Source organism: Phaethon lepturus, unplaced genomic scaffold, assembly GCF_000687285.1.
Source record: "Phaethon lepturus isolate BGI_N335 unplaced genomic scaffold, ASM68728v1 scaffold8658, whole genome shotgun sequence".
NCBI classification, from domain to species: domain Eukaryota; kingdom Metazoa; phylum Chordata; class Aves; order Phaethontiformes; family Phaethontidae; genus Phaethon; species Phaethon lepturus.
The window spans coordinates 4,500-23,603 of record NW_010556867.1 but is presented as its reverse complement, the minus strand read 5'-3'; the positions used below and the strand labels follow the sequence as shown (position 1 = coordinate 23,603).

At 39.6% G+C, this 19,104-nt stretch overlaps 1 protein-coding gene across 1 annotated transcript; it reads right to left on the bottom strand.

Moving 5' to 3' along the window:
- Positions 1-587: 587 nt before the first annotated feature.
- Positions 588-18,672, bottom strand: LOC104625049 (ubiquitin carboxyl-terminal hydrolase 45-like). The gene is made up of 8 exons (XM_010292579.1): positions 18,573-18,672; positions 16,842-16,844; positions 16,333-16,502; positions 14,041-14,144; positions 13,440-13,540; positions 4,157-4,302; positions 2,823-2,918; positions 588-722 (listed from the first exon to the last, which is right to left on the bottom strand). The coding sequence occupies exons 1-8, from the start codon at positions 18,670-18,672 to the stop codon at positions 588-590; spliced, it is 855 nt and encodes a 284-aa protein (XP_010290881.1).
- Between the last annotated feature and the right edge of the window lie 432 nt (positions 18,673-19,104).

The following is a 19,104-nucleotide window of genomic DNA, read 5'->3' as shown; positions in this document are numbered from 1 at the left end:
GTGTTTTAAAAAGCAAGATTGTTTGCATCATAATTGAAGGCACCTACAAAGCACCACTGTAAACATTTTCCACGCCAAGAAACAGGAGTTTCTTTAGGGCTTGTAAGCTCTTTACAATCTGGAGCCATATGCCATTTCAGTACTGCTTCAAGTCCTCACTTGTTAGACCCTTTTTAATTTTGAATTGATGCCAAGGTCAGACATCACAGCAGAGGTTTCCCATTTAAAAGCTTACCCTTTTTTTCAAAATACCTCCATACACTTTGCAGTATTAGCAAAGCTTTATGCCAACATACAACAAAACCTGAAAGGCAAGTCTATTTTCTTCAGTTTTACCAAGCCCTCTTCCACCCCCTCACACTCAAGCCCCTTAAAAGTTAGTGGTTATGGACTGGGCTGTACATTTCATGAAGAGCGGGTACAACCCTGGAGCACAACAAGGAGCCCTGCAACTTTAAAACACAAAGACATTTTCTGGACTGCAGGTAAAAAATCTAATGGCACCTTAAAAAGGACAACAGAGATGGCACACTTAGAAACATATCACTGGAAATAACAAATAAGTAAGTAAAAGATTCTGACAATACCTACTTTTGACAAAGCTGGCTGAACAGCACTTTGGGAGAAAGAGGACCTTTTCCAGCCTCCCTCATGCTGTGAAGGAACAAGAACATTGCTGAGGTCAAGGGTCCCGGGCTGGAGAGGTTTACCACCAAAGGATCCTTCAAAGCAAAAGTAAACTGCACATCAGATTTCAAAGTTAATGACACACAAGACTTATTTCAAGTTAGCACATTCATGACAAAGAACAATGTAACTTCTAGTCTTAAGAGCATTTTGGTTAGTTTTTTTTAAATGTTAATGTCACCAACATGATTGAAATAGTTGAAGAGAAAGCTTATTATTTAAGCAGTAATAGTTGCAAAACCAAACAATTTTCGATGAGTAAACTGGTTGGTAATCAATAGTTTTGGAAACAGGCATGTCAATGAGCCAACCTGATTCTCACAGAAACAGACTACCTCCGGTACTACCTGCTTTACTCTTACTCCCACCTGCACTGAAATTCAGTTGGAGAGACAATGCGGGTGACCTCCTCCGTGAACCAGCATAAGGCGGAGCTCAGTGGCACTCTCTCTACTTAACCTTAGGGAAGGGGTGGCCAGCTTCTCTGACCTCTGAGCAGCACACCGAAATTTCCACACATCCAACAGCCACAGAAAGATACCCCGTTCCTCCAGGACCCAGGTGCCAAGAAGGCACCAGCAGGCACCAGTGGTTTGCAGCAGGGGCTGACAGCAGACCCCAGAGGTCCGCTGTGGTGGAGTGTGGAGGGCAGGCAGAGGGTGCATCCCACACAACACCTCCTGGTGTGAGATTCAGGGCTGGAGGAGCCGGCTAGCAGCCACCCGAGCCAGTCTTAGAGCAGGAGACACTTGTATGTCACTGTGTCTCAACGGCCACAGATTGCCAGCTCTCCCTAACATGCTCCCAGGTTCATAGGCGACCACGGTGCTTCCTACTAGCTGGCCTGATTCTCACGAAAACATTACAACCGCTGGACAAACAATTAGAGAGGCTGCCTCATCCAGAAAGTGGATCCACACAAAACACAAGCGCTATGGATACGCACAAATATAAAGTATTTGCATTATATACACTACCAAAAGGTGGAAAAATGCCTTTGACCAAGCAGGAAGCTGGGAGTTTCTACATTACTATTAGCTACACTACTTGTAGCCCTCTAATCCTCCATTGACATACAAAGACCAGAAAACACAGTCTTTGCTCCAAAGATCTTTCTTACATTGCATGCGTTGTCATTAAACACAAAAATAAATCTTCCAACCTTACGGCTGTGCAAGTTTCACATCAAGCGTAAGCCAATGTACCACTGGCTTTCTAAGCCTACGGGCACAAACAAGCTCCAGACCTCAGTTGTGGCTCAGGAATAACTTAGTGAAACATGTTGCTGCTCAGAACTGCCACTGGACGTAATATAGCAATGCAGTGAATTTCACACTGTTCTTGCCTGGAGAAGCTATGAACATCACCAAAAGCAACATACAGAAATCTTCATAATTTCAGAAGTATCTGGAATAGAATCCCACCCCTCAGACCTCACTGCCACCAGAAAGCTCCCAGCAAACAGCAGAAAAAGAAAGAAAGAAAAAAATAAATCCTCTGTAAGTTGCTTTCTTTAGCTAGCAGAGGAAAAGGGGTATTATCTTTATTGCCAATATTACATATTACAAAAAGCCAAGGCCCTAAGACATGACTGGGAAGAGAACCATATACTTCCGCAAATAACCACAAAAGTCTCTTTCCCATATGCCTCCAATGAGCTTGAGGACAAAAAATTTGGTCCTCACTGAAATTTTGCTTCTCTCAGTTTAATCCGGTGGCATGTGAAGCATGTATTTAATTTTACAAGCCTTAATCAATGAAGGGCTGGGACAAACTGGAATAAAATATTTCATGAACACTTTCTAGAGACAAATATACTATTTCCTGTGTTACACATCATGCTGACGTAATGAAATGGGAAACAAAATTAAGCCAGCCACTCTTCTTAAGGTCAGGCATTATCCACTGCTTCAGTATTACAAAATGTGAAAGGAGGTGATTATTCCTCCTCCTTCAGGTCTGAATAACATGTTTTGTAAAAGGAGCGAGTTCACAGATACCATCAACTGGCTAAACAATTAAAAGGTAAAAAGAAACGGGACAGTAAAAGTGTGTCTTTAATGGAGATGCACTTTCCCATCCTCCCAGCTTCTTCCCACATTTCCCCAAATTTGCATTTCTCACTGTGTACTTACCAATTGGGAGTCTGCAGTATGACAGATTTTTAACTTCGTTCCTTTCTCCTTCATCTCATACATAAGTTCATTTAGTAGATGAGTCTGTGCCAAGTTCTGAAAGAAAAAAAAAATAAACCCAAGAAACACACGCTGATCTTTCAACTATGTATTTTTCTTTAGTTATAAATTCTAACTTCAGGGATAGACAAAAACAGATATATTTAATGACGTACAACTGAAGTTTAAATCAGACCACTAGAAAAAGCAGGCATCACCCTTCTAAGAGCCATTATTATTGATCATTGATCTCACACTGTTTCTAAAACTATATCTACTTCTGTTTCTGTAATTCTAAAATAGTTTCCTAGTAATAACTTTGTTATTTTTGTTGAACAATGATATTCTTTAATTTATTTTTTTTTATGGTGAGGACATTTATTTCTTTAAACTCTGCAGCCCCCCTCATCATGCCCCAAGAAGCACAAGGGCTTTGGCACAGTGAAAAGCATTACTTCTCTGAATTTAAGAGAGAAACCAACTCAACATGTCTCAGCTTTGTTTGTTTATTTTTGGTTAACTTAGACTGTAGATCACTTAGGTTTCTACAATGCTCTAACTATGGACAGAGAACAATTCGCAGTAATTGTATCCCTTACAAATTTACTTTGTTGGCTGAGTTTTGTAATCACAACCATAAACACAAGGTAAACTGCTGCCAGTTCAGCACACCTTCGGAGCAGTTTTCTCTCATTTGCTCACTCCTGTCTGCAGACATACAGACACCTCTGCTCAACTGACAAGCAATACAAAACCCACTAAGGCTACTGCTTTTTTTAGGATGTTGGATTAGTTGTACACTCAACATCAATAAAAGTGTATTGGTATAACTCATTCCTTTTATTCTGGTCAGAAAAAAACCAACATAATCAATAAAAGTACTTTTGTAACTGCATCCATTGTAGGGGTTTAAAATCATCCCAATGCACTGTGCAGACATTTATATTATGCATAAAGCACCACTTTTCACACCCACCAGTATGGTAAATACTGTGCATTACTCATGACTGCCTAATGTTGAACTACAAATAAAACCATATGCTAGAGTACAACTCACACACTTGACATTTTCATTTCTCTCATTACTGTGAAAAATGCTACTGATCCAGGAATTCTTTTTTGTTATAACAGGAAATATTGCTTGGATAGCAAGGAGATAAAAGAATTTGAAAAGGACCTCCAAAAGCAGAACGAAGACTGGTAACAGTCAGAACCGTTTCTGAAGTCCACAGTTTGTACGGATTAATTATTTCTGAAATCTGTGAAGAGAAAGCTGTATGAGCTTTCCATCTTACCTGCATGACAGCATTAAAAAAGCACGTATTTCCTAAATTATTTATTCCTTTGACTGGAACAGATGCACCATTACCAGAACTTTTTCCTTTCAGTATTTCACTTGTTTCACTGTTTTCTTCATGGAGTCGTATGATTTTTGATGAACCTATAATTAAACTAAAGATTAACATTACCGTATAACTGCATCATTTAATCAATTCAGTCCCTCCATGGATTACGTTTATTATTTTTAACATATGCAGAAAGATACCTTGATGGTACTCAAAGCTGCTTTATGTAATCTTTTAAAAAAAAAGAAACATCAGCAGTTAAAACCCTGGGGGAAAAAAATCCCCCCCAACAGCCACATATATCCAACAAAACCTTCCACAATAATCACACTGGCCCATAAGACTGTAACTTCTTCAATTACCCAAGCAATAAAGTAAAATGGGCTCTATTATTATTTCATTAACAATAGGCAGTGAAGATGTATGTTCATTAGACACACTAGAAACACCACACAAAGGCTGCTTTTCAGGCATTTGAAGAGAGGTAACTGAAAGTTACCACCTGAATGCTGCAAGTCTTTATCAATTACTGTGCTCTGTTTGAATTGCACTGTACAACTCAGTCAATGGCCAAATTGGAGTTGATATCAGTTTCCCCAAATGCTACATTTGCTCCTCCACCCGCTTCCCTTTGTCACAGCCTGAGGAATTGCTAAGACAACCCAAATGCATACTGTGTTAATTTTACACAAAAAAAAAAAATTATAAAACTGCAATGGAATACGCTACCAGTGTATTTCCTTATTTCCCTTATTATTTAAACAGATAAGGCACAGCAAAGTTAGACAGTCATTAACTTGTAGCCTAGAGGTACTGGAAAGACTTGAGATAACAATATTTAGCCTCGAATTCTACTAGCAACTTTCATACTGTCATGGTTGCAGGACTAAATATGAACATTACTGACATCTGCAGTGTCTTAAATATTGATTAACAATGCATGTCAATGTAAACGAGTTATGGACTTAATAGATGCCAAGAACTGTGATGCTGCAATCTCTGTCTTGACATATGAATTCATATATTTGTTCTAATGAGTTTCACATTGAAGTCTCATTAAAGTGTTCTTGAGAAATAACTAACAGACCTATTTACGTTAATGAAATGCTCACGCCAAAAGGTTCTTTTACATACACTCCTAGGTAGTTTCTTGCTTAGAAGATGAAAAAATATAATTAAATAAAAAAGAAGTCATTACAATATCTGTTGTGTGTGGCAACAAGCTTCTGACACGGTGCTATCAAGGTATAATTATTTTTCCAAATTGTATCCAAGTTCGTCAAAATGCAGTCAGAGGTGCTTTGCTGTTTAAAAACATGTTTAAATGTTCTTGGTAATACTGCTTACACAGCTTTAAAATATTCTCCTTTCCACTGGTGTGGAACATTAAGACAGTACAAGGGCAAAGTAAGAGATCAAGTTCTCCTTGAAAAAGGAGATGTGTTTTTGAATGCAACGAATTACAAATAGCTTGGGAGCTGCTCACACCCTGAAACGGCCACTGTTTTATGGGCTACGTGCAGCAACACCTTTTAATTTACACAGTTACAAGGGGCACACTATGGTGTCGCAGACTTGTCCACCCATCCAGAGCTCCAAGAGAACCTCAGCAGGAGAATGGGAGCTCCAAGTGTCTGCAACTCGAAGGCACTGCTCACTCTCAGAAACTTATCGTAAGTGGAGAATTTTTCCCCCCAGAAAAGTGTGCCATACAGAGAAGTGCTGGGGAGAAGAGATGGTTAAAAAGAGAAGGAAAAAAAAAAAAAAAGCCAAAATTGTGTAAATAATTTGTGTATTAGTGTACCACAGTTGCTGCATTTATCCATTGGCATTCAAAAACATCTGGGACAGCATCTTAAAGTAAACAATGTTCACAAGGCCATCTGGACAAAACTGCAGGCAAAAATTAAAGCATAAGCATATGGAAAAGCAGATTTTTCCCTTCCCTTTAGCAGTAGAGGATGACAAATGTCAAACCCAGATCTGTCCACGCTTCACTGTGCGATGCTTTGCAGCACCACCTGGCTCTCCTTGCACAGCCACCAAATATGGACAGCACTGCCACAGCAGACCGTATCTGCAGGGCAAACTCCATAAAAGCACTTCACTTCATGGTTAAATGGCAGCTTCACACAAGTAGCAAGGTTCCATTTGCTGAATCTCACATATAAATTGTTTAAGGGGGGAAAACAAAGCCGAAGCATCCCGGCTTGCAATAAGAGCTGGACGAATACGCCATTATAAAACACAATCAATGAGAACCAGACATCCGATTGCCACAAAGCTGGATAATTAGTATAGGCATGAGAAGTAGTAGCAAATTAAGAAAAGGCCTGTATGTTGTTACTGAAGTCCAGGCAACTCCTTTCATTCAGAAGGTTTTAATTACTGCCTCTTGATTTTTTTAATAGATTTTACAAACATAATCCACGTGACATTTTACTAGTTTGTTGTATCTGTGAAGAAGTCTTGACAGAAAAATGTTGCTTTGCCATTACAATCGTTATCTGCTGCCTTGCTTATGCCGTGCAGGTATTTTTAAGGACATATACAGAGCTGGAGGAGGGACAGTAGTTTTTAATTTAACTCTGCTCAGTGTCCCCAGCTCAGTGACAAATGACAGACAGGCCTGAAGCTGAATGTTTAGTTGACATGTGAAGAGTTGGTCAGTCTTAATAGAAGATGCTGGTAATGGCTGTGATAGCTAATATTTCTACAGATTGGAGCTGCAGGGTCCTTCTGCAAGATTAACCCAAGGCTACAAGCATGTTATTAATCAAAAGGGTAATATGTAATTTTTTAAAGTGAATTTGCACTGAACTGTTCCATAGACTCTTGCCAACACAATCTTGCAACCCTGTAATGTTTTAACAGGCGTGCTTTTGGATATGAAAAGTGACCTTTATGCCGGTATAGGCACAACAAGGACCCCAGCAGGAGGATTCCATCGAAATGGCTGTCATCCGCTGCTGCTCACATGGGCCTTCAGCTCCTGGCCAAACAGTATTTTGAGAAAAGTAGTACTCCAGGCCATCTGGCTGCGTGCAGTTAATACCTGTTATAATATATGTTTTTTAATCTATATATAATATATTATATATAATATATATCTAATGTTAACAAGAGCAAGGCAGGTGAAAAGCACAAAAGTAATTAAATTCATAGACTGATTTTTGTCTGTACTTCACTGTTGCATCTTTTAAAGAGTTGACATGGTGCTCCTCAACCTCTCTGCCCTTCTCAGGCACTGTGGACATCAGCCCCAGGCAGGCCTGTCCCTTCACAGCAGGACAGCGTACCCGACTGTGACTGTTTTGGGGCTCACATTCAGAATGAGCCTCTCTTGTCAGTCTCTTCCTGCAGTTGTGTTGTAGAGGTGGCCTTCCTAATCCAGTCACACAGGGAAAACTCTCACCCAAGTTGTACCTTGATGACCAGAACCTCCTTTCCCTTCAACGAAGCATACCTGGCTGCAGAGACACCCTACCACAGCGCTCTGCCCAAGACCCATTGCTAAACCCATCCCACCCTACTGACCACCTCTTCCCTGGCACCAGGTCAGTGCCTGCCTCTGGTCCCACCATGACGTCCACCTCCTGCACTTACTCCTCAGACAGCTGCGTTTCTGCTTAGGCACAGCCTTTGGGCTCGGATAAGCTTCCCGACATCATCCATGCTAGCAACCCCCTTTCCCACCAGACCCACAGGAGAGAGGACAGCAGCTCCTCTGCTGCAGCTCTTGCTTGCAATGCGCTCTTTTCTTCAGCTTTTTTCTAATCTACTTCTGCTCACCTGTAGTCTTGTCTCGCAAGGTCTCTGAGAGGCAGGGAACAACAGCGTTTTGTCCCACGGCTGCACAGCACCAGCCTCATGGGTATGTGACTGAGATTTCTAAGCCCAACACTAACATAGACAATGATTCAGTCCATGAATCAGAGCAAGTCACCAGACTAGGTGTACAAACACAGACAGTGCAGACACATCCATTTGCAAAAGATATTCAGAGAACTTATCGCAGGTTCCCTATCAATTTGTTTTGCCAGTATTTCAAACATATGCAGTGCACGTGGACTTGCTGAAACTGAGCTGTGCCTGGGGGTGCAGATGGTATGCAAGCAAAAAGATAAATGACATCCAATTTTTCTTTCAGCCAGGGGAGTAAGCATTTTTGCTCATCTTTTCAATGCAACTTTTTTTTTTTTAATTAAAAATGAGGGTTCCAGGAATATGCATTTTTATTCCAAGGTCAAGCCTTTTCTATTGAATACAACTGTGGTACTTCAGTTGAAGGTCTTCACAGTAAAAGCAAGGTTAATAGATTGCCTTTCTTTTACCAAGTTCTCATCATGCTGTATTATGAAATGCTACTAAATTGTCTGATGCTCCTTTTTTATTTAAGAAACTTAAAATTTTTTTTTCAACACCATACAACAATGAGAATCTAACCCCTAGAAAAACAGCACAGTTCTCTTCTGAAATGGTCACTAGCTTTACATTTTAAAAGCCCAATTTCTCTTGCAGTGTTACAATCCTACCAAATTAAGGATTACAATTACAATTTTATTTTTCTGACTCTGCCCGAATGTTATGAACTAAAAATCACATCTGCACAGTGTGAAAGAGCAAGCTATTCAAGCACCAGTTTTGATCCCCTACGCTTAGATGACTTGTGCTATACCTCACAAGGAAACAAGTATGTGGACAGGAAAGGGAAGAATCTGTGGATAAAAATGACAGAATGTCTAAAATTTTTTTTTGCCAATGATTCAGTTTTCGTTTCTTTGCAACGTGTACAATGCACACTAACAAGTAAGTAAACTGGAAAGAAAAATTTATGACCAACAACAGAAATGTCTTTTTCCTGAAGCATATCTCAGATTTGGAGAATCAACATATACTGCTTTATATTTGACAGTTAATTTTCTTTTTAAGTAGATAAAATGGACTTATATGACTTCAAGCTCCAAATTACACATAGTAAAAATCAGTTATGAAAGAGCACAATTATTTTTTTCAGTGCGATCAGTTGTCAACTGCTACTACTCACAGATGAATGCAAATCTAAAAATCTATTCATCATACTATTTGTTTCTCCACACAAGTTAACACCTATTACTTGTACTGTAGAACTGTATCTTTTTTCATCTTTGTTTTACATGGGTTACGTCCATTAAAAAAAGAAGTCAAGTTTCTTGATATAGTTTCATCTATTGGCACATCCGGGCAGCTGAACTTACTAGCAAAATCTCATTCCTCTGCTTGACCTTTCCAACAATAAATTTAACTACAAAATTTGAGAATAAATATTCTTCCTTCCCATTCTATTGCCACACAAACTAATTTAATTAACTGCTCTATAAAAAAAACTGAGTATGCAATCTTATGTCTCCACCGACGTCTAATTTGGCTTTTGTAAAGGAAAATGTGCATAATATTCACTTTTAAGACTGCAAAACAATTTATTTTCTCCAGCAAATGAGCAGACACGCAGATCGCAATGTCTCAGCATGGTTTCTGTGTACTACATGTGCATTATGTCCATGTGAAGCTCACAAGTGTGCCACACGGACAATACTGCACCTGCCTTTCTGTGGAAATCATCATGGCCTGCTAACCTTTTACACAAAACAAATTTCTGGGTGGTACACCCTAGAAAGCAATCTTGCTTTATTCTTCCATCTTGTGCCCAACATGACCCCTTAAGCAAACAGACTCCTCTAAAAAAAGGAAAAAAAATGGTGGGTGGGGGGGGAAGCAGGCACTGCTGGGTACAACAAACCATAGGATCAGATGCGAAAATCACACAGCTGCAAGCATTCTTTTGGGAACCCAGCACTGGGATTTATCTCAATCGCTTAATGTAATTACAAAAGTCAGTCATGTAGTAGTAATGTAATTTGCACATTTTTACAGCTGAAGTGAAGTTGAATCTTTATGAGAGGCCGAGTGAAAAGCAGGGATCCTGCTGCCACGCTATTCCACCACATTAGTACCAAATGACAAGCATTTTGCTTTTGTTTATTTTCCAAGATGCATTAAGTAGGAAATCTATATAACCCTCCCTTACATGTTTAAGCTGATTATTTTATCTTTAAATGACTCCTGCACTTTTGAGAACCAAAAAAAAACAAAAACCCTAGCAACCCTCATCTGTTACTTAGATCCATGTTCATACTGCCTTTCTGCAGAAATTTCTACACAATCTTATTTGAATTTTACTGACACACCATGCCAACCAGTTGTTAGAACAGGAAGAAATCCAGACATAAGATGAATTGTTGTTACAGTGCCACATTCTGATAAGAAAATTAAGTAACAGTGTCTTCACTTTGGCTACTTTTTTAGGAAGACATAGAAAAGCAATGGGGAAAAGCAAAAGTGGGAAACATGAATTACTAATTGTCAAGTTTTACACTACTTGTTTCTCACAAGTTATTTTTCATTTATTTAAAATTAAAGCAGTTTATTTTTATAATGGCTGAATATACAAAATAAATTTAAAAACACTAAGCCAGCTAGTAATTTAAAGGATGACAGTTACAGTGAAAATATCACTGTAACACGAAATAAAACACTACACTTAAGAAAACTAAAAGATAAGTAGAGTTAATTTTCACTGTTATACTTTGTGTCTTTTGTGTTCTGGACACCAGCATGAATTAACATTTCTATTTCAGATTTTATTTTTAAAAAATCCTCAAAGGCCGCCTAATTTAAAGGAAAGAGGAATTCTTACTTAAGTTACATTTCTTTAGAGGAAGTACCAAATGTGTCAGCGCGAGTATTTGACATAAAAGAGAACAGGCACTGCTGTTACACTTACCAAAGTGAAACAAGCATGCCAACGCTGCCTGGGAATTCCCTCTCACGCATGCCGCTTACCAATACACGGCTGTTTCCCAGCCTCTTCCAGTGAGCAGCCTGGCCCAAAGCAACAGACCATGCCAGGCAAACAGCTTTTTCCTCGTTTTCCTGCCATTTAAGAACCCAACAGATCGTCTTTGGGCCAACGTACCCAGAGCTCTCAAGAACGGGATCCAAACTCTGCCTCACAGAGAGGGTCACTGACCTCTACCTTCAAAGCATTATGGACGTATACACACGCATACTTGGTTTTTACGTGAACACAGGCTCACACGGGAGCCTTAGCCCTTTTCCAGCGTCGAGCTGGAGACACAACTGCCTTGCAGGAACAACTTCCACGCACCAAGACCTCTTGCTGTCAAGGCAGCCACCCTGCAAGGCTTGCACATGACCTCCTTAGCTTTGAAGGATGCTGGCGTGACTTTTCGCATGCTCAAAACCAGGCACGTGCATGAATTTGAAGGATGACACGTAACCATACAGACTGGTAACAAACAGTCCAGACACTGGGAAAGCAGACTCCGCAGTCCACCACCAATTTAAAACTGTCCTGCACCTCCCACCACGTTCTTGGAGGAACCTCATGCTGCCCACAACACACAGCTCGCCTGATGTCATCGCTGGCACCCAACTCTACCTTTTACATCACTGCCATGAACCTCCTTTTCCAAAGCACTAAAGCAAGCAGGTCCAACTCAGTGCACTGCTACCACAAAATGCATGACCGCAAACTGAAGCTGTATGATAGCTAGTTTTTCATCTTAATGACTGGTTTCGGAAACTGAGGGGAAAACTGGTTTAACTAAAACAGGAAAAATTAAAAAAAAGAAAAAAGAAAAAGGAATGTTTATGCCCTAGACAAAAACAATACAATTTTGTTTGCAGTTATAGGAAAGTATTTCCAGTCATATCAGGTAAATACTTAAATGAAATATATGCATTTTCAAAACAGAGTATCAAAATGAAACACAAACTACATAAACAGCAGAAGAGCAGGGCAGAATATATTTCTATAAACACCTGATTTTTAAGAAAATATGAGCCTAATTTAAGTTTACTTTTCCTGAATTAGTTTGGAATTTTGGTTGCTCAATTTAAGACATTTCACAGAAAACTTCTAAGCACCACACTCTGAAAACTTTAGATATTTTGAAGATTTATACACTAAAAATCTAAACCATCAAGCACACCGAGTCATATTACTCTGAAAGTCTTATCCAGCAGTACAAAACCAGAACAAAATTGTTTCCATTAAATTAACTGAAACAAACACTACAGCATTTTCATCTGCAAGCAAGCTCCAACACCTATTTATTACATGCAAACTTGAAACTGAAGCTGTGAACTGAAGTGAAATCACATACTGTCTTTTCATTGCTCCAAGCGAAAAGATGCAAAAAGTAGCAATTTATCAATTTATTAAAATTGTGTAATTTAACATACAACTTGTGACTAGATCAAAATATATAATATGTATTTCTGAGTGGCCCTTCATTGTTTTCCCCTCAAAAAAATGTGTAACACCTCTTAAAACCAGTAGGATTTATACACATGCAGCTAGAGGAATACCTAGTCTAATTCAGTAAGGCAATTCTTTTCCATTCTTACTTCTAACCAGTTGATAATCTCTGCTAAAAACTGGAACCAATTGTTTTAAAAGTTTACTTAAGCTGTTTTTTGTGAAGAAAATCTGGAATCAGATGCAATAAGTCACAATGCCGAGTGTGTTACAGTAGGGATGAATAACATCAACATTATCAAAAGTAGACAGCTGAGGGCCAACAAAGTTCTATCTACTACTACATATATTGAGAAGTTACAGTAGGCTCCTAAAATAAGAAAATAATTTCCTACTATTTTCAATTAATAGAAATGAGTGTCCTATTAACGAAAACCCAATAACATAAATGAACAGAAACCATTACATCCAACAGAGTACTAGAAAATCCACTTAAATTTAATTAACTGTGGAAAACAAATTTAAATCAGAACAAATTTAAGGTGTGACACGTACACACTAGGAGAATTCAATTCGTTTATGCTCCCACATAGGTTTTGTGCATTAATTTATATGGCATCTTATTTAAGGTAACATCTGTTCTACAACAAACTTTCTTCATTAAAGGCAAAATTTGGAAAAACTGTCCTATGCTGCCCAAAGTATTTTAAAAATGTAATCATACTGTAGAAAAAACAATGAAATTATGTTTCGACAGGCACTACTTGCCCAAGTAATTGTGCAATTACAAGCTGTATTATACTCGCATCATTCAATTGTATGTTTAACATGATTCAAAATCTGAAATGCTCATTTTTAGAGACAGTACATTACAGATGTCTCCAAATAAAACTATTTGTGTAAACTTACTTGGTTCAGCCCTGGAACCATGTTTCTGAAGAAAGTCAACTATCTGAGCCAAAACCTTTTTGTTGCAATGTGTGGACAGCTCTTCATCACATTCATAACACCTAACAAAAGAAGAAACGAACTGGAGTTCAGGATATCTGGATGCACCTCTCAGTTCTAACAAACCTCTCTAACAACCTTACGCAAATTCCTTAAGCTCTAGGTTACAATTTTCCATACTAAAAAGAGGAATAAAATTGAATTCTCTCATCCCATATATGCTCTCCTATAGATTAGCCCCAATTCACTGATACAGATTTAAATAATCTCTGTTAATAGTCCTGCAAATAATCATATAGAAACAATCAGGAAGGACAAACTCCTATAACCAGCCAAGACTCTACAGAGCACAATGGACTCAAACTTCTGTGTTAGTATTGATTTGTGACCCACTGAAAGTCCTAGGACAAACTAATTTTCTCTTTAGAAAGCCTGCCTTTCCTCCATATAAAGTATTCACATTATCTGTGAGAATCATTCTTTGTCATGAGAAGACTCTGCTTTAAGTTATGAGTAGTCCTTACAGACAAGCATACACAAACACCTGCATGCTCATTCTTACCATATGATCCATGTGCTGAGGTTGATAACAATGCAATGAGGTTCTGCGCGTGCTGTTTGGAAATGTTTCAGAGAATGTTGGCCTTCCGAGTTCTTACTACATCCCTAAAAATGTAAACATCACACAGTAAGGGGGAAAAAGGGAAGTAGGAGAAGACTATATTAGTAGTAAATAAACTGCAAAAACTTTACTTTTCAAGATTAGACAGAAAGCTATAGTGCCCTAAATACTCATTTAGCATTCTCAAGGATTGAGAGGGTTTAATGTTCTTTATAATCCAGTATTATAAAGATATCAATTAACTTTTTTTTTAAAACCAAAACCTCATCTTTTCTACTTGGAAAAATCAGTTAAAAATATAGCTAATTATTAAGTTTGTTTTAACTTAATAGAAATAACTCCTAGCTTCTGAATTCAATAAGTATCAACAGACAGCAAATTATGCCATTCACAAAAGTATGAATTCTCTAAAAAGTGAATTACATTACTATGGAGCATATTTTGTCCACAGAATATCAGGGAAAGGACAGCACAGATAACCCTCACTGTTCAAGAATGCCAAATGCATTCCAGACACCAAATACAAACGGCACATAAATTGGTTTTGTACTAAAAAGGTACTTATAACACACCATTTATGTACAGCAACTTCGTGAGAAAGCATTTGCAATTTTTCAAGTATCTACAGAGTGGGACTTCGAAGGTTCAGGACTGGTCTCTGAATGAGGCATGAGTTTTGGAGGCTATTAACAGCATGAACATGAAAAAGCACACAGATTTAACTCCTTTTAAAAGCCCACCTGTCCTGGTTTCAGCTGTGATAGAGATAATTTTCTTCATAGAAGCTAGTGTGAGACTAAGTTTTGGATTTGGGATGAGAAAATGTTGATAACATGCTGATGTTTTCAGTTGTTGCTAAGTAGTCAAGGACTGTCCAGCTTCTCATGCTGGCCTGCCAGCAAGAAGGCTGGGGGTGCACGGGAAGCTGAGAGGGGACATGTCCAGGACAGCTGACCCAGGCTGATCAAAGAGATATTCCATACCATATGATGTCATGCTTGGTATATAAGGCTGGGACAAAGAAAAAAGAAGGGGGGACTGGTGGAGTGCTGGCGTTTGTCTTTCCAAGTAACCATTACATGCGACGGAGCCCTGCTTCCCTGGAGATGGCTGAACACCTGCCTGCCGATGGGGAGTGGTGAATTAATTCCTTGTTTTGCTTTGCTTGTGTACAGCTTTTGCTTTACCTATTAAACTGTCTTTATCTCAACCCATGAGTTTTCTCACTTTTGTTCTTCCAATTCTCTCCCCCTTCCCACCGTGGGGAAGTGAGTAAGCGGTTGCATGGTGTTTAGTTGCCAGCTGGGGTTAAACCACAACATCACCTTAACTAAAAATTTTCAGACAAGCTATATGAGTCCTTCTCAGATCCACTTAACTATATTTTGAAGCCTGCCAATATTTTTGGCTAATAGTTTTGCTAATTTTATGCTAATAATTTTTTATGTTTCTTTGCAAAAGTAAATCTGTTCAGGTAATACCAGTAGGAGCTGGCTTCTGTCCTTCAAGACCTACCAAAATTCTAAGAAAATTGTGAAATGCTTTGGTCGGGCAACTATTAGCTGAACCAAGCATGACACTGCCTGTAAACCAAATTTTTCTGTATCAGGCTTTACTTCACTCACAGGACAAAAATCTGCGCAAGCCCTTGGCGTCAGGACCTGCCATTCTAAACTCTGAAGCCACAACTTGACATTGTAACTGATCTAATCTAATGGCTAGCTGCCACTAAAAGCAGCATTCTCACGCCTGCACAGTGCCTTCTCCTTAGTTTCAATCAAATCTAGCAATTGAGTGTCCATAGTATAGTCGATTCAGCAATATACATATCCATTTTTTCATTCATTTATATTTGCAGGATCTTCTGCAGAGGCCAGCTGAATGGATACATTTTGCAACCAAGAAGTTCCTGGAGCAAATTCTCTGTACCTGGCAAGAGCATGCAGATGAAGAACAGCGAAAAGGCAGAACTGTCACTTACTACTTGTGATGCTGAAACACACCATGATCCATAAAGCTACCCAAAACGCGGCCGACAACCAGACAAGAAGAACGTAAGGCCACATCCCACTCCACTGAAGAAGCTGAAGCATGGACTCCCACAACTAAGCACTTGTGTCACACTGTTTCACTGAAGGTAATAAGATGCCAAACAGACAAGGAGCTATACTGGTCACATCCTTTAGAAAATCAGGGCCTATCCACCTCCATAGATTTCCAACATATGCTTACCTGAAAGCCACATTTGAGACACAGCCATATATCCGAAGGTGCCACGGGCTCACCATCACTCATCCGCCTCTCCTTCAGACATTCTGCACATATTGACCAAACACTCTGAGCTACCGCTCTCTTCACATGATGCACATCCACTGCTTGGCTCACGTGCTGGCAGGTTAAGCCTAAAGAAAATGACACATACTCACTTCCATCCATTAAAAATAATAGCTAAGAAAGGGAGAATGTGTATACTAAGGGAGTAGAGTCTTCAATGAATGCAACATTAGGGAAAAAAATGGCAAAGAACTACAACAGGAAAAATCAGCCACCTGCTCTCCATATACTGAATTTTATGAACGATCTATTTCGGTCTTTCTACAATGAAAATCCTTTTCAAGTCAATAAACACCACCTCTTAAAAACAGATAAACTATTTTGTACAAAAGTACAAGAACTACTTCTGTACAAAATTAACTTCCCTGTTTGGGAGGGGGGTGTCAAAAGAAAAATACTATATAAACCTACTATTTTAGCATATAACAACACAGGTGGTTGACCTCCTTTCCCATCCATAAAGACAGATTTCCAAATACCCATGCACCCTTAATCCAACTGCCCATTCTGAACATGAATATCACCAACCTCTTCTCTGTCCTGTTTTTTGTACAAATTCCACTATAATATCACAGAATAACCTAGGTTTGAAGTGACCTCTGAAGGCCAGCTTGTCCAAACCCTCATTCAAAGCAGGGTCAAATACAAATTTAGATTTGATTGCTGATGGCTTTGTTCAGCTGACTGTTGAATATCTTCAAGGACAGAGGTTTCATCACCTTACTAGAAAATCAGCTTTCTATTTGATCATCCTCATATGAAAATAAAATAAATTTCCTCATACCTAGCCAAATTTTCCTTGCCCTAACTTTTGTCTGTTGCCTTTAGTCGTTTCATTGCGGATCTCCTAGAAAAGTCTGGCTCTGCCTTCTCTGTAACCACCTATCATGCAGTCAAAGAAAGAAACTATACTTTCACTCCTTTGACTAAACAAATCCATTCCCTTCAGCCCTCTTCATGCATCATGTTCTCCATCTCCTTAACCATGTGGAGGAGGTGACCCATTGCTGGACTCACTCTGACAAGTCCATGTCTGTTTTTTAACAGGGAGCCCACAATTGGACACAGTACTCCAGATGAAGTCTCACAAGTGCTGAAAAGATGGGAAGAATCACGTACTTTGACCCGCACTGTAGTTAATACAGTCCAGCATACAGCAGGCACAAGCCACACCGTTTGCTTTTATTCAACGTGTGCACTAGGACCCCCAGGATCTTCCCTGCAAAGCTCCTTTAAAGCCATTGATGCCCACCCTGTAATTGCATGTGGTTATTTTGGCCTAGGAGATGAACTCTCCACTTGCCTTTGCTGAACTCCATGAAGTTTCTACCAGCCCATTCCTCCAGCCGATGTAAGTCACTCTGAACGGCAGACCTACCCTCCTGTGCATCAACTGCTCTCCTCACTTCGTTGTCATAAAGTTGACAGAGCACCCAGCTCTCTAGGCACCTTCAGATGCATCCCATCTGATCCCATGGACTTGTGCATGTCCAGTTTGCTTAACAGCTCTCAATCTTCTATTCTGGACAATGCTTAAATCCCAGTCTTCCACTAGGCTCAGGGACCCGGGAGGACCAAGTGCAGAGCTTACATGTGAAGACAGAAGCAAAGGAAGGACTGAGCTCCCCAGCCTTTTCGCATGTCCCTAGGTCCCCTGCCCCTTCAAGCAGCTTGCCTTAGCCTTCTTGTCACAGTATCCATACAAGCCCATTTTACTCTTCACACCCCTCATGCAATTCAGCTCTGCCTGAGCCTGGCTTACCTAATCTCATCCCTGCACAGTCAGGGCCCCTGCAAGGGCAGCCCAAACCTGCCTCCACTCTCTCTGCCTTCCTTTTACCTCTGAGGTCCGGTGGAAGCTCCCCGTTCAGCTAACAGCCTCCTGCCACACGTGCTTGACCTTCCACACACTGGAAAGGACCATTTTCCTGCTCTGAAGAGGTTGTCCTTGAAGATCAACCAAGTCTCCAGCCCTTCAGGGCTGTCACATGATGTAACAACCAATCACGTCATAACACCTAACTGGGGATATTTCTGCCATAAATTCAAACAAAAAAAAGTATTTCGTAGTACCACGGATTTGTGGTTTTATCAGTCAACACAGAAGTTATTAGCCTTCATCACCTAACTGTATTTACCTGAAATATCATCTGAAGAGTCTTCATCCTGTGGCCTGTTAGGCCTTTTGCTTCTCTTTGGTTTCTCAGGGTTGGCTCTTGATGGATCTTTCACCCGCATCTGTTATTTACTGTGAAAGAGAAACAGGGGTTGCTTCATTGTCTAAATGCTTCCTCAAATGTAGTGAGTTTGAACGCTAAAACCATGAGATCAAATCACACATTCAAGCCTCAGGAACACTGTTTTAGGCTTTGACTAATGTCAGCTATTGTGTAACAAGGAGTATGAATGTGTGAGGAACGAACTCCTAGGAATGCCTCAAGATCAGCTGGTTATATTACATGACATTATAAATTCTATCTGTAGCTACAGGGGAAATGCACTTCCAGACAGCAGAGTTAAATATTTAAGATACTGAGGTTTTCTTTACTTTTGTTATTGTAAACTACTACAGAGCTCCAGCCATACCTTACCAGAAAAACTTCATTAAAATAAAACCTTCTCTTCCTTAACATATCTCCCTTGGGAAAGGTTTCTGTCACCATTTACCCT

Coding starts and splice junctions, on each gene's coding strand:
- LOC104625049 (XM_010292579.1), bottom strand. CDS start 18,672: ATGCGGGTGAAAGATCCATCAAGAGCCAACCCTGAGAAACCAAAGAGA. Junction 13,541..14,040: donor CTCAGCACATGGATCATATG/GTAAGAATGAGC, acceptor TTCTTTTGTTAG/GTGTTATGAATGTGATGAAG. Junction 2,919..4,156: donor TTTTTAATGCTGTCATGCAG/GTAAGATGGAAA, acceptor TTTTTCTTTCAG/AACTTGGCACAGACTCATCT.